The sequence below is a fragment of the Chenopodium album genome, chromosome 15 (genome assembly GCF_948465745.1).
Source record: "Chenopodium album chromosome 15, dcCheAlbu1.1, whole genome shotgun sequence".
NCBI classification, from domain to species: domain Eukaryota; kingdom Viridiplantae; phylum Streptophyta; class Magnoliopsida; order Caryophyllales; family Amaranthaceae; genus Chenopodium; species Chenopodium album.
In genome coordinates this window covers 15,059,653-15,075,250 of record NC_137848.1, presented here as the reverse complement: position 1 = coordinate 15,075,250, position 15,598 = coordinate 15,059,653, and the positions used below count along the sequence as shown (strand labels likewise).

General features: G+C 34.4%; 1 protein-coding gene across 1 annotated transcript; it reads left to right on the top strand.

Moving 5' to 3' along the window:
- Positions 1-11,290: 11,290 nt before the first annotated feature.
- On the top strand, positions 11,291-11,857 carry LOC145580885 (uncharacterized). Its single transcript, XM_081637968.1, has one exon. The coding sequence runs from the start codon at positions 11,291-11,293 to the stop codon at positions 11,855-11,857; it is 567 nt and encodes a 188-aa protein (XP_081494094.1).
- Positions 11,858-15,598: the final 3,741 nt, after the last annotated feature.

Genomic DNA, 15,598 nt, shown 5'->3' with positions numbered 1-15,598 from the left:
TTTGGGGCAATTGGGCGAGTTTAGCAATTGGGCTAATTCTTTATTGGGCTGGTGTTGCATGTATCCTAACTGCATTAGGATGCATGTAAGACCAATTGCCTTTTACTAAATCTTGGGCCACAAATAACTTGGTCATAAATTACGATTAAATTCCAATAATTTCGTAATGGCTCAATAAGGTCGAGAATTATCATAAATTTGCAAATTCTACAAAATAAAACCAACTCTATAAAAACACTAGAAATCGTGTATTACTAATAAAAATAGCTACGCAGAGCTCAAATAAGCACAAATATGACCGTGGGATGGTGAATAAAAATATATATAAAATAGACTCATCAGTAGGGCAATTGTAAAAGTGCCGAAACCTAAACGTAAAAAGTTAGGTGAAAGAGGAATTGAATGCATTTTTATATGATATGCGGAACATAGGAAATCCTATCGGTTCTATGTAATAGAGCAAAATGACTTTTGGTCGGTTCACACCTCCATTGAGTGAATGGATGCATGGTTTGATGAAATTAGATTTTCTTCAATTTCTAGATCAAAGGATGTAACTCGAAATACTAATGCTCAAAGGTTTGATCAAGTTTTAATTGATCAAGAGGTGGATGACCAAACTCATTTAGAGGAGGCATCTACATCATCATCATAACCTAGGAGAAGTAAGAGGGTAAGGAAAGAAAAATCATTTGGCCCAAAATTTTCATGTTTACTTGGTTGAAGGATCAAGGTATGAAGTTTCAATACAACATCCATACATTTTTAATGTAAAACATGATCCTTTAACTTATGACGAGGCTATGAAGTCTCGAGATGCTTCATTTTGGAAGGTAACAATTAATGATGAGATAGAATTCATCATAGGAAACAACACTTGGGTGTTAGCTAATTTACCGCCTAATTTTAAACCAATAAGATGCAAATGGACTTCAAAAAAAAATTAAGGATTGATGGAATTGTTGGAAAATTTCAAGGCCCGGTTAGTGGCACAAGGTTTTATACAGAAGCCCGGTATCGGTTATTTTGATACATTTGCACCGGTAGCTAGATCAGAATCTCAGCTATTAGGTTTTTTGTTGCACTTGCGGCAATTAAGAATCTAGTGATACATCAAATAGATGTCAAGACAGCGTTCTTGAATGGAGATCTAGAAGAAGAGGGTTATATGCGACAACCGGAAGGGTTTGTTGTGGAAGGCCAATAGGCAAAAGTTTGCAAGTTAATTAAATCACTGTATATGCACCTAAGCAATGACATCAAAAGTTTGATGAGGTAATGTTATCTAATGATTTTAAGATGAACAATTTAGAAATGTGTATATAGCAAATTTGATGACAACAGTCAATGTGTCATAATTTGTCTATATGTAGATGACATGCAGATCTTTGGATGGAACGAATTTATCATAAGTTGAAATGACAAAATCCTTCCTAAGTTCACGGTTTTCCATGAAATTCATGGGGGAAGCGGATGTCATCTTGCGCATAAGAATAAAGAGAGAAAAAGGAAAGTTGATCGTGTCACAATCTCATTACATTGAGAAAGTGCTTAAGAAGTTCAATGTTAGTGAAAGTTCGACTTTTCTTTATTCAACACCTATGGATCCTAGCATAAAGTTAATCCTAATCAAGGTAGTGTAATTTTACAACTAGAATATGCTAGAGTTATAGGATGTTTGATGTATGCCATGATAAGTAATAGGGTGGATATTGTTTATGTACGTGGTTGGCCAATTGAGCAGGTTTACTAGTAATCCTAGTATGTTACATTGGCAAGCAGTTCATCATTTGTTGAAGTACTTGAAGAAACCATAGATTATGGTTTGTGTTATAGTGGATACCCTTCAGTAGTTGAAGGATATACGGATGCAAGTTGGATCTCAAATAGAGATCATTCGATCATCCACTAGTGGATGGGTATTCCCATATGGGGGAGGTGTCATTTCATGGGCATCTAAGAAGTAAACTTGCATTGCGGATTCTATAATTACATCGGAGTTCATAGCATTACATTTAGCTGGTAAAGAAGCCGAATGGTTAAAGGATTTAATGCATGATATTCCTTTGTTATAAAAGCCAATATCACTATTAGTGATAAATTGTAATAACAATGTAATTTTAGCTAAGGCATATAGCCAAGTGAATAATGGTAAGTTAAGGAATATTGGTGTAAGGTATAGTTACATCCAAAGACTTAACAAGGATAGTGTAGTCACTATTGTTTATATTCGTACAAAGTTTAATCTCGCCGGTTGCTCATAAAAACATGGGTAAGAGATGTTAATATAAAAGGATGGCAATCTTTTTGAGATTGGAGCCCTATGATAATCACAAATAAGGGAATCTCAACTTAATACCCTATAAGACGTTGGGTCTTAAGTTCAATAAGATTAATTCTCTTAGTTGATGATTGGGAACTTGTTTAATCATCCAAGGTAAAGTTCCGGTTTTTCTGTGATGAAAAGAGGTTGTTTTAACTTAATAGAATTCCTGATATAGTGCTTAGTCACAAGAGCATGTTTTGGAAGCCTACCTATATTAGTATGATGTTTAGCCACTTCAAGAAGCTATTGGGGCATAGCTTTGAAGTACTTACGAAAAGATAGGGACACATGACTTTACATATCAAGTATTAATGTAATCATGTAATTTATCTTGTGTGTGTAATATCTTCATGAATCCAATATGTTATTGCTTTTGGTTCAATCGTGTTACGACACCGAATGGATACGGATTCTTGGAATGTGTATTGCACTAAGTGGAAGTTCAAATCTTTGTAAACTTTCATTTATGCATAAAATTACCTTTTATGATGATAATGTTTTAGCAATGAGTCTAATTTATACTTTAAATGAGGGAGGATTGTTGAGTAATTTAGAGTATGTAGACAATATTCATGTTTACTTTGCTTAGTTAATAATGGTGAAGGTGTTTTAATTAAGAATAGCAAAGTAATTAGAAGCAAATAACCTTGGTATAGAGGGAACAAACTCGGTGAAGAGGAAGCAAACAAAGCAGCCTTTAGCCGCCTGATCTGCCGCCCAGTTTGGGTGGTGCTCGCCCGACCGGGTACGAGGGTGGTTCAGGGATGTTGCTCAGCCGCCCGGCCAGGCATTTGCCGCCCTACCGGGCGCGAGAATAGCTAAAGAAGAAAAACGGAGTCCTGCTTCCCGGTTTTGAGTTTCACCGCCCTATAGGGCACGGGCTATTTCTGGTTTGGGAATGACGGTTTTCTTCGTAGAATTGCATTGTTTGGCTGGTTTTTTGGCTTCTATAAAAATATGTTAATTAACATATGATGAAAGAGAAGGAAATGGGGAGTCAATTTTTCTCGTGAGAGTCGTGACTTTCATTATCCATTTTCTTAGTTTTTTGCTTGTTTGTTTCAATTATTATCATCATAATTATTATAAGTTTGATTATATTAGATCACAAACATACTACATACATATTGTTGTGATTGTCTTTGTTATATCTCTTAGTAATTTCGTGATACCCGGTGTGTATATAAGGGTCGAAATATTACTTTGGGAAATTGATCTTGTTCAGGCCTCGAAGTGTCTTTTGTCCAATTTTCGTGTTATTTTTGTGACCCGTTAAACCAATTTCTCCAACATACTCCATAATGTATATACTGTTATTTCTCATATTGTTTATGCATAAATCAATGTTATCCTTTTCACCAAAAAAAAAAAAAAAAAAAAAAAAAAAATCAATGTTATCCTAGCTAAGTCAAAATATCATACATTAAAATGAACTTTTTTTTTTTTTTTTTGAGTAAGGAGAAAGACCCTGACTACACCTCAATCTCACGGTTTTTTTTATCCGATATTTGCGGATCAGACACTTTGAGAGTGAGGGGAAAGGATAAGGGATCCCCACCCTCAAAGTGTCCCTAATGGAGATTGAACCCTCAAGCTCAAGGTTGAAAGGTGACAATCTTACCACTAAACCAAGCTAGTTTGGTACATTAAAATGAACTATGTGTTTCGTATATAATATAATTCGTATCAGTCATACGTATTAAAATTTGACATTTGGGCAAAATATTTACCTTAAAAGTTCTATCAATAACCTGAGATATCGACCAGGCACTGAACTATGGTTTATTGATTTAGTATATATATATGTACAATAAGAAGATAACACCCATTGATTTAGTATATAAATCGGAAAAGATGTTCTTGAAAATTTAAAAAGTATAGCATGTGATTAAAATTTTAATGTATTTAAACACTTGATATTAATACTTGATATAATATACTCCCTTCGTTTTACTGTGTTAGGCCCTGTTCTCTTCACCTTATTTTTACTGAACTGAAATTATTTTTACTGAACTTAAATTATTTTTACTGAACTGAAATTATTTTTGCTAAACTGAAATTATTTTTACTGATTTTCTATTATAATTCTTCTTTAAGAAAACTGAATTTTACTAAACTGAACTTATTTTTACTGAACTGAAATTATTTTTACTAAACTGAAATTAATTTTACTGAACTGAACTTATTTTTAATGAACTGAAATCATTTTTATTTAATATTATTTTTTTAAGGTGAAGAGAATAGGGCCTTAGTCCACTATTTTAAGCGTTTCAAAATGATATACCCATATGGAATATTTTGGCGTTAAAAATTTCACATACCTTTTTATAATACGTGAATAATTAAACTAATTGGGTGTTTAAAGAGTGAAATAATTCTGGTTGGTTAATATATGTGCTAGTTGATTGCTAATTGGACAAATTTTTCCAAATCAAGATTTATTACTTCCTCCGTGTTTTTAATATTGCACCACTTGTCTTTTAAGGAAATATCACAAATATTGCACCATTTCTATTTTTGGAAAAGAAATATCTGTATTCACACTATAAATACCAAAGATACCCTTACTTTTCAACCCTTGATTTTTTAGTTTATGTATATCATCACATGGGCAATCTTGTACTTTTACCTTTCTCTCTCATCCTTCTTTCTACTACCAAAAGACTTGTGCCCAACTCCTATGGTGCAATAAAAAAAGAACAGAGGAAGTATAAGCGATTTGATTGCAGCTAATTCACATAAATAAGATAAATAAAACAGGAAACAACAAAACATTAATTACAAATTAAATAGACCTGGCCAATGGGTCATTGGGTCAAGTATGGGTCGGGTCAATTCCGGGTCAGTTAATATTCAGGTCGGGTACAGGCCACGTTGGGCCATTTTAGGTTTTGGGTATGACTCGGTCAGGTACCAGGTTGAGTTCGAATCGAGTCGATTTCGGGTCGGGTATGTTTGGGTCAGACCATTTTCGGGTAAAGTTTATTCAGATCGGGTCAAAATCAGGTCGGGTCATGTTTGGGTTGTTCCATTTGTGAATTAAGCTCAAATCAATAATTGTATATTTTGTTATTCTTATAATAAGAACTAACAATTTGGTTTTTGATCTTGGCTACAGTTGAAGATGAATAATTTGAGTTATTTTTGGCACCATACATTTTTAGTTCAATTATAAGGTAATTTTAGTTCAAAACAATTCGTGTCGTAATGGATCAATTTGGGTCAATTTTGGGTATCGGGTTTGTTTGAGTCAAACACTTTGGGTCAATTTTGAGTGTTGGGTCAGGATTGGTTCAACTCCTTTTTCGGGACGATATTTTTGGGTTAATTTTTGGTTGAGTTAGGTCGGGTCGGGTCGGGTCGGGTCATCAGATCTGGGTCAGGATTGCCAAGTCGAATAACATAAACATTTTTCTCTTATATATATAGTGTATATTTCTATAATATATATCCTATGTATAAATATTCCAAATCAAAATTAGTCTCTTACACCACAATATAATGTTTGTATCAATGATGTGTTTTAAATTTGACATATAGATCAAGATTTTATTTAAAAATTTAATTAACAAATTGGGCATCACGTACAACCAAAACTAAAATTCCAAATGAGCAATCTATCGTCTTTTACTTCGAAAAAAAAATCCTAAAAGTCTAGGAGCTTCACTGAGGGATTTGCATAAAGTCTAGAAGTACTCAGGGCCTGTTCACATTTACTGAACTGAACTGAGCTGAACTAAATTGAACTGAACTGAACTGATTGAAGTTGAGCTGAACTGAATTGGACTAATTGGAGCTAAACTGAACTGAACTTAATTGAATATTTTATGAGAGAAGGAAATTAGGAGCTGAAGTGAACTGAACTGAACTGGACTGAAATTAAGTAAATGTGAACAGACCCTCAAATTATTAAATGTCAACTGAACAATAAAATTAAGTTACTCATCCAATTATGAACATTTAAAGCAACTAATGTTTCAAATGTGGATAGAATTAGACATTAGTGATATGCCTTTGGGAAAATAATTATTCCTTATTTTCTATATAGGAAAAAAAGAAAAACATTCCTTAAAATTATTTTATAAGTAGTCAATTAAAGTAAAGATTTTTAAAACATAATGATACATATTACGGAGGGAACTCGGGGCATTGCACGTAGTTAATATGAATCAAATGACATTGCAGCCTTTGCAGGCTTTCTTTGGATATAAGTAAAATTATAAAAACTTCACATTAGTAAATTCACTAGTTTTCTTTCAATATAATGCAAAGGCCAATTCACAAACTAGTTTTCTTAATGAAAAATCCACACTGCATATCAACTCGAAATAAATTAAACACCATGTAATGTGCCGGGAATGGAGCCAGACTTGTCCCGTCAGATGTTAGTGCTTGGGAAGTTTACACCATAAACTTCCAACAGCATATACAAACGTTTAGCTTCCTCCTCGTCGGCCTTCTTCTTTAAACGCTGAGCCTCCTCCTCGTCGGCCTTCTTCTTCAAACGTTGTGCCTCCTCGTCGGCTTCTTTCTTCAAACGTAGAGCCTCCTCTTTGGCCTTCTGTTTTTCCGGTGTAATCCGCAAAGGCCCTGACATAGCTGCCAATGGTCCACCAAGCCCTGCTCCGTAATCCAGCTGATATACATTAGCCAAATCGTCTTCTCTCACAATAAAGGCGGTTGACAAGGAGAACAACATGACTAACAAAAACATAACCTTTACCATCATCAACCCCAAACAATTATGACTACTAACCTTTGCCTTTAATTAAAGTATTGTTGGCTACTGCTCATATATTGATTGGATCAATAACACTGCCCTTTTTTATAGGCACATGGTTTTTCTTTTTATGACCTTTTTCTTTAATTAAGGTATACGAGCGACGTATATAATAGCTACTTGCATTCGACTGTTATGCGCAGCTGGCTGTTATTTGGATAACAATACAACATGTTCAATAGATGATGGTTAGATTATAAATTCACAATCATCATTTTTCAACCATTTCAGTTTAGTTTAATTATTTAGCGTGTGTCGTGCTTTATTATTTTTAAGTTGTGGATATGGATGGATTGACTTGGAAGTTGGAAACAAAGAGGAAATTGTTGTATGGATTGAACAGCGTGATAGCACGATCGTTTAAGACATCGGAAACTTGTACAAATTTAAAAGTGACGACTGTACACGACTGTGTACCCTAGCATTATTGGAAATAAGGCTCAACTACACCAAGCGACAGTATGGTATATTATTCGTCGTATGTATATGCATAATTATGCAGTGTAGTACGCCAATTTTCCAAATAAAATCGATTTAGGCGTCGTTCTTTAGATCAGATCTGCTCTATTCTGTTCTGCTTAGATCAAATCTGCTCTATTTTCAAATAATAATTAATAATAACAACAACAACAATAATAATAATAATAATAATAATAATAATTAATATTCAATAAGAATAATTAATATTGTATTAATGATAATAATAATTTATTATTTTAATAATTATAATAATTATTAATATCAATAATAATTAGTATTTATTCTTCATAATAATTAATAACAATAATTATCAATAATGATAATTAATAATTCAAAATATTAAGAATTAATGTTTGATAATATTATTAATTAATAATTTCAAATAATTATAACAATTCTTCAAAAATAATAATAATAATTTGAACAATTTCTTTTTTTTTTTTTGAAATAAAAATAATAACAATTTCTACTATTTACCGAGAATAATAATATCAAACGGTTAATATTTTTTTAGGGAATAGTAATACTCAATATTTTTTTTTTGAAAAGCAATACTTAATATTTTATAATAATACTAAATACATAAATTTACTTAATAATAATAACCAATTATATAAAAATAATTAAAAAAAAAAACTGCAAAAAAATTGTGTGCTTTAAAATATGTGATAACAACAAAGATCAAAGCAAGATGATGAAAATGAAAATCATATGGAAGTAGATGGTAAATTCACCACGATGTTAAACTCTTATCTAATTACGTTCCTATTTTGATATGCGGTTGTAATAATTTGAATATGTTAAACTATTGTCTTTTATCTTTCTATACTACTATTAACCTATGTTAAATATGGTACACATTTAAATCAATGGTATATGCACTTAATAATAATAATAATAATAATAATAATAATAATAATAATAATAATAATAATAATAATAATGTCGAAATCTTCTATGCTCTGCTCGGTAGGGCTGTTCATTATCGGGTACCCGGGTTTTCAGGTACCCGAAGAGGCAAGTACCCGCCTTTGTGGGTAGTCAAGTGCTCAGCCCATGACCCGACCCGCAAAAAGCGGGTACTCGAGAATCGGGTACCCACTTTTCACAGGTCAGGTCACGGGTACCCGATTAAACAATATTAAACAAAAAAATGAAATTAAATAATATGGAATAATATCTTTAGATTTACTCTATTTGCTTGTTGAAACAAATGAAATGAAGTACCAGTATCACAATTAATTTCCCCATTATTCCCACAAAAAAAATGCTCCTAAATCTTCAATTGGTGGAGTGTGGGGTTGTTGGAGATAGAGGATTAGAGGGTATAGCAGATTTGTGGTGGGCAAGTAGAGTGAAGAGGGAAAACCAAACAGAGAGAGGGCTATTGTAAATACTCCGGCCAGATATGAATACTCTGGCCTATCTCCACCTTATCTTTTCCTCCGTCGTCGTAGTTGTTGCGATTTTTGACCCCACCGCTGCTCCAGGTTTGTGGTGGTTCGTAATTGATTATTTTCTTTTGGTGGTGTAGAATTTGGGAAGCATGATGTTGAGTTTGCTGAGAAGCTAAGATTTGAGAAGGTTATAGAGTAGTTTATAATTGATGAATGTAAATCTAAAGCTTTTGAGAGTTAGACTGTGACATGAGAGACCAAGAAAGACCAAGAAAGTGGTTGAGTGGCTTTTAGAGGCGCATGGGAAACAAACAGATAGAGTAAAAAGTAAACCCTAGCTAGGTTAGTGGTTTTTTCTAGAAAAAAACAAAAAAAAATATTCGGGTTATTAACGGGTACCCGAGTCATTCAGCAGCCGGCCCATGACCCAACCCGAAACTTGAGCTTTTTACCGGGTTGGGTACCCGACCCGAAAAATTGGAAAAAATTCACTAATTACCCTTTGGGTAATTTGCGGGTCTTCGGGTTTTCGGGTCTGGTCAAGCGGGTCGGGTTTTTTTTAACACCCCTACTGCTCGGCTCGACTCTACTCTACTATCCTGAAATCTGCTTTACTCTACTCTGCTGAAATCTAATCTGCTCTGCTCTGCTCTGCTGAACCCTACTCTGCTATGCTCTGCTCTGCTCTGCCCAGAAGCTCAAAAGAATAGAGACTTAAACCATGCATGTTTAGTTAGATTTACTCTGTAAAATATTTTTAATAAAAAAATTAATTTTCATTGAAAATATATTTTCAAGAAAACCATAATGGAAAATTAAGCTTGAATTGCTGCAATTAACCTAATTTCTAGGAAGGTAAGTTGTTTTAATTTATTTAATGAAATTGCTTGTTAATTTTGTTAGGTTTTCTAATTTTCAATAGGACTTTTAACTGAAAATTAGGGTTTTATTCTATAACTGATTTAAGCCCACCTAGAGGTGGGCAACGTGCGGCAGGCCGTGTCTGGTGGTGGTTCATGTCGTACCGTGCCGTGCCTGGATCTTGGCGTGTTAGGCCACCATTTAGCACACCCCAGTCGACAGCACATGGCCCACGTGCGTGCCGTGCCGGGTACCGGACCGCCCATAATTTTTTTATTTTTTATTTTTTTTGAACAACTTTTAAAATGGATATACTATTTAATTAATTAGCGGATGGTGACCAATGTGTTGTTTTCTCGATTTGGTAAAAATAAAAAATGGCCCGGCGAGAATGGTGATCGGGATATTTTTCAGCACGTAAATCGAGAAAATAAAATTTTAATTCACCGGCTCCGCGCGAGAATGGTGACCGGAAAACTCACTAAAGATGCGCTTTGCACCTAAATCATCAGTTTGTGGTGTTTTGACTACTAAGCAAAGTACAGGGTGCTGGGTGCACCCAAGTCATAGTTCAGAGTGTTTAGGCCAATTTTGCCTTTTTATTTTTATAGTTATTTATTATTATTTATGTTGTTTTATGGTCGTGCCTGGCGTGCCGTGCTGGCGGACTAAACTACATACCGTGCCACTCGCGGGTTCGTGTCTTGCTCGTGCCGGATTCTTGAAATCGTGTTCACGGCCCAAGGCCCACTCCTTAGTCACCGTGCCGTGCCGCTTGCGAGCTCGTGCCGTGCCGGGCAAATCTCGTGTTGGGCACATGCCGCCCGCTGGTCGGCACGGCCCATGCCCACCTCTAGCCCACCAATGTGTTTAGGATGGAATAATTAGCAGAAATTTCGATGTGCCAAAAGTAGCATTGTAGTATTTGAATTTTTTTTTTTTTTAAGTATGTGCTTGTTCTATTGAGCTTCAAAGGATGAAGGAGGTGAGGAGGTGGGGTGGGGTTTTTGGGTGGATAGGGATGAATTAACGGGGGTGGAATTGTTAAAAAGTGATAAACTTGACATTTACTACAAATAGCTAATTAAATCTTATTCATGAATAATGAAATTAGGAATGCTATTATTATGAGAGAAAGAGCGAATGTTAAGAAAAAAAACATTCATTTATTAGCATACACAATATTATATAAACGTAATATGTACTCATTTTGTATTAAGAAGAAAGAAATAGAAAAAGTAAGACACACATTTTATAAGAGATAAGAGTTATTGTTTAGTGCATTTGTTTTCCTCTCTATATTACTGTCTCAAATATATTTGTGTGTCCAACATGCTTCCAACAAAGTGTTCCACGCTATATATAATATATGGCAACAAAAAATAATGTCGTACCTTTTCAATACCCAAAACTCACAAAAGAAAATTTGATAAGTGGTCTCTACGAATGAAAACTATTCTCAGCGCACAAGGATTTTGGGAGACTGTTGAAAAAGGTTTTATACAACTAGAAGATGACTCAAAATTAAATGAGGCAGATAAACAAGGTTTGGAAACCGAGAGGAAAAAGGATCAAAATTCACTTACGGTCATCCATCAAGGATTGGATGATGATATGTTTGAGAAAGTTGCTAATGCAACCAACTCCAAACAAGCATGGAATACTCTTCAAAATTCGTTTGAAGGAGTAAGTAGAGAAAAGAAGGTTCAACTTCAAACTCTAAGAGGAGAGTTTGAACATCTTGAGATGTCTAATAAAGAATCCATCTCTGATTATTTTGGAAGAGTTTTATACATTGTGAATCAAATGAAGAGGCTTGGTGAGTTAATACCAGATTCTCGTGTAGTTGAAAAAATACTACGCTCTCCTAATTCCGATTTCAACCATGTAGTGGTTGCTATCGAAGAGGCCAATAAGGACTTGGATTCCATGACGATTGATGAATTAAATGGGTCTCTTAGAGCCTATGAACAAAGAATAGTTAAAAAAGGTAAAAAGGAAGATGAGCAATAAGTGTTGCAAGCTAAAATCTTTTTTTAATAATAAAGGAGACACACGTGATAAGCAAAGATTTCAATCACGTGGTAGAGGCGGTTCACGAGGACGTGGACGTGGCCAAGGAAGAGGAAGAGAAGACCAAAACACCAATAATTATGTTAGAGGTGAAACTTCTACCAGAGGTCGAGGCCGAGGAAGAGGTAGATGGACGAGCCAGTTTCAAAGAAACAGTAACAAAGCTAATATCCAATGTTACAATTGTGATAAATATGGCCATTTTGCATGGGAATGTTATCCAAAAAAGGTGCAAGAAAAAAAAATCTTATTGAAGATAAAGAAGATGTAGAAGATTCAACCATGCTATTAGCTCTAAAAATAGAAGACAAGAGAGATGAAAATTGCACATGGTATCTTGACAATGGAGCAAGTAATCATATGACAGGAGACAAAAATAAATTTGTTGATCTAGATACAACCGTGACAGGGAATGTTACTTTTGGCGATGGCTCAAAAGTAAAGATTAAAGGGAAAGGTATGATAATGATTGAAATAAAGGATTCTAGTCACAAATTAATTCCGGATGTTTATTATATTCCTAACTTAAGAAGTAATATCTTAAGTGTGGGTCAACTCTTAAAGGTCAATGGATGTAAAATAATAATGGAGGGACAAAATTTGTGGCTACGTGATAGATACTCTAAGCTTATAGACATAGTCTCTATGACAAAGAACAGAATGTTCTTGATAAACTTACAAACAATTGGACCTATGTGTTTGAAGACGTGTGTTGAAGATACATCTTGGAAGTGGCATATGAGATTTTATCACCTTAATTTTGAAGGACTAAAGGAACCAGGTCACAAGAAAATGGTACAAGGATTACCCCATGTTGATCATCCGAATCAATTTTGTGAAGCATGTTTGCTGGGCAAACATTCAAGGAAGCCCTTTCCAAAACAAACTAATTTAAGAGCTCAAAAGCCACTTGAGTTAGTGCATTCAGATTTATGTGGACCTATCAAACCCTTTTCACTCGGTAACAATTCATACTTTATGCTTTTCATTGATGATTATAGCCGAAAGACATGGGCTTATTTCTTAAAAAATAAATCTGAAGCTTTTGAAACTTTCAAGAAGGTCAAAGAATTAGTAGAGAAAGAAAGTGGTTATGAAATAAAAGCGTTAAGGACTGATAGAGGTGGTGAATTCACATCTAATGAATTCAATAAATATTGTGAAGACCAAGGACTTCGCCGACCGCTTACTGTTCCTAGAACACCACAACAAAATGGGGTTGCTGAAAGGAAGAATAGACTCATTCTCAACATGGCAAGATCCATGTTGAAAAATAAGAAGATGCCGAAAGAATTTTGGACAGAAGCAGTTGCATGTGCAGTATATTTGTCTAATCGTTCACCAACAAAAAGTTTGAAGAACGTGACACCTTAAGAAGCTTGGAGTGGATGGAAGCCAAGTGTATCACGTCTTCGAGTATTTGATTCAGTTGCTTATGCACAAGTTCCTAAGAAACTAAGGTCTAAACTTGATGATCGGAGTGAAAAACTTCTTTTCATTGGATATGATGAAAAGTCTAAGGGTTATAAGTTGTTTAATCCAAACACCAACAAGTCAGTAATTAGTAAAGACGTAGAGTTTGATGAAGAGGCAACGTGGGATTGGAGCATAGAAGAGGAAGACTCTTAGAACTTTCTTCCTTATTTTGAAGAAGAAAATTCAACACAAATGTTTCAGAGACTGCTCCCACTACTCCACCATCATCTCCTCAAATGTTATCACCTTCATTACATTCAAATGGAGATTTATCTAATTCAAGTGAAGGACCAAAGAAATATAGAAGTATTTCCGATCTTTATGAAACGACAAAAAGGTTAGAAGATACTACTTCTTTATTTAGCTTATTTAGTGATATTGAACCAATGAGCTTTAATGAAGCAACGAAACAAAAGGAATAGATTCATGCCATGAATGAAGAAATACAAGCCATTCAAAAGAATGAAACATGGGAATTGACACCACTCCCAAAAGGAAAGAAGGCGATAGGAGTCAAATGGGTATTCAAAATCAAGAGGGATGCTAATGGTGATGTTGAAAGATACAATGCAAGACTTGTTGCTAAAGGTTATAAGTAAAAGCAGGGAATAGACTATGAAGAGGTATTTACCCCAGTTGCCCGATTAGAGACAGTGAGGTTGCTAATCTCAATAGCAGTACAATTTCAGTGGAAGATACATCAAATGGACGTAAAATCTGCTTTTCTAAATGGAGTTTTAGAAGAAGAAGTGTACATTGAACAACCAGAAGGTTACGCTGTCAAGGGACAAGAGAATAAAGTACTTAGATTGAAAAAGGCTTTATATGGGTTGAAGCAAGCACCTCGAGCATGGAATAGTAGGCTCGATAAATACTTTCAAGAAAATGGATTTTCAAAGTGAATTCATGAGTATGCACTCTATGTTAAGAGGAAAAACAATAATGTGTTCTATGTTTGCATCTATGTAGATGATCTAATTTTCACATGAAGTAGTATTGAAATGTTTGAAGATTTTAAGAAAAGAATGGCACGTGAATTTGAGATGACGGATATGGGACTCATGTCCTATTATCTAGGAATTGAAGTAACTCAGAATGATGAAGGAATTTTTATCTCACAGGAAGCTTATACAAAAAGAGTATTGAAGAAATTCAATATGTTGAATGTTAATCCAGTGAACACACCAATGGAATGTGGGTTGAAATTGTCGAAGAATGATCCAAATGGAGAAAAGGTGAATCCAACCTTGTTTAAAAGTTTAGTAGGAAGTTTACGATACTTGACATGTACTCGCCCAGACATCTTATTTGTTGTTGGACTAGTAAGTCGTTTTATGGAAAATTCATCTACTTCTCATCTGAAAGTGGCAAAGAGAATTCTGTGATACTTAAAAGGTACATTAGACCATGGGTTGTTATACTCTACTTCACATGATTTCAAGCTTATGGGATATTGTGATAGTGATTTTGCTGGAGATATTGATGATCGTAAGAGTACAACAGGCTTTGTGTTTCTACTCGGAAACAATGTTGTTTCATGGAGTTCAAAGAAACAACCAATTGTTACACTATCGACATGTGAATCAGAATACATTGCTACTACTTCGTGTGCATGTCATTCGATATGGTTAAGGAGATTATTGAAGGAACTCCAACTGCCACAAAAGGAACCCACTGAGATCATGACTGATAACAAGTCAGCTCTTGGTTTGGCGAAAAGTCATGTCTTTTATGACCGAAGCAAACATATTGACACGAGGTTTCATTTCATCCGATAGTGCATCGAACAAAAAGAAATTGAATTGAAGTTTGTAAAGTCTTTGGATCAAATTGCTGATATCTTTACGAAGCCATTGAAATTTGAAGATTTTAATAGGATGCAAAAGTTAATTGGTATTGTGAGAAAGTCAAGTTTAAGGGGGAGTGTTAAAAAGTGATAAACTTGACATTTACTACAAATAGCTAATTAAATCTTATTCATGAATAATGAAATTAGGAATGCTATTATTATTATGAGAGAAAGAGCAAATGTTAAGAAAAAAAACATTCATTTATTAGAACAATATTATATAAACGCAATAAAGAAATAGAAAAAGTAAGACACACATTTTATAAGAGATAGGAGTTATTGTTTAGTGCATTTGTTTTCCTCTCTATATTAGAGTCCCAAATATATTTGTGTGTCCACCACGCTTCCAACAGGAA

Coding starts and splice junctions, on each gene's coding strand:
- LOC145580885 (XM_081637968.1), top strand. CDS start 11,291: ATGAAAACTATTCTCAGCGCACAAGGATTTTGGGAGACTGTTGAAAAA.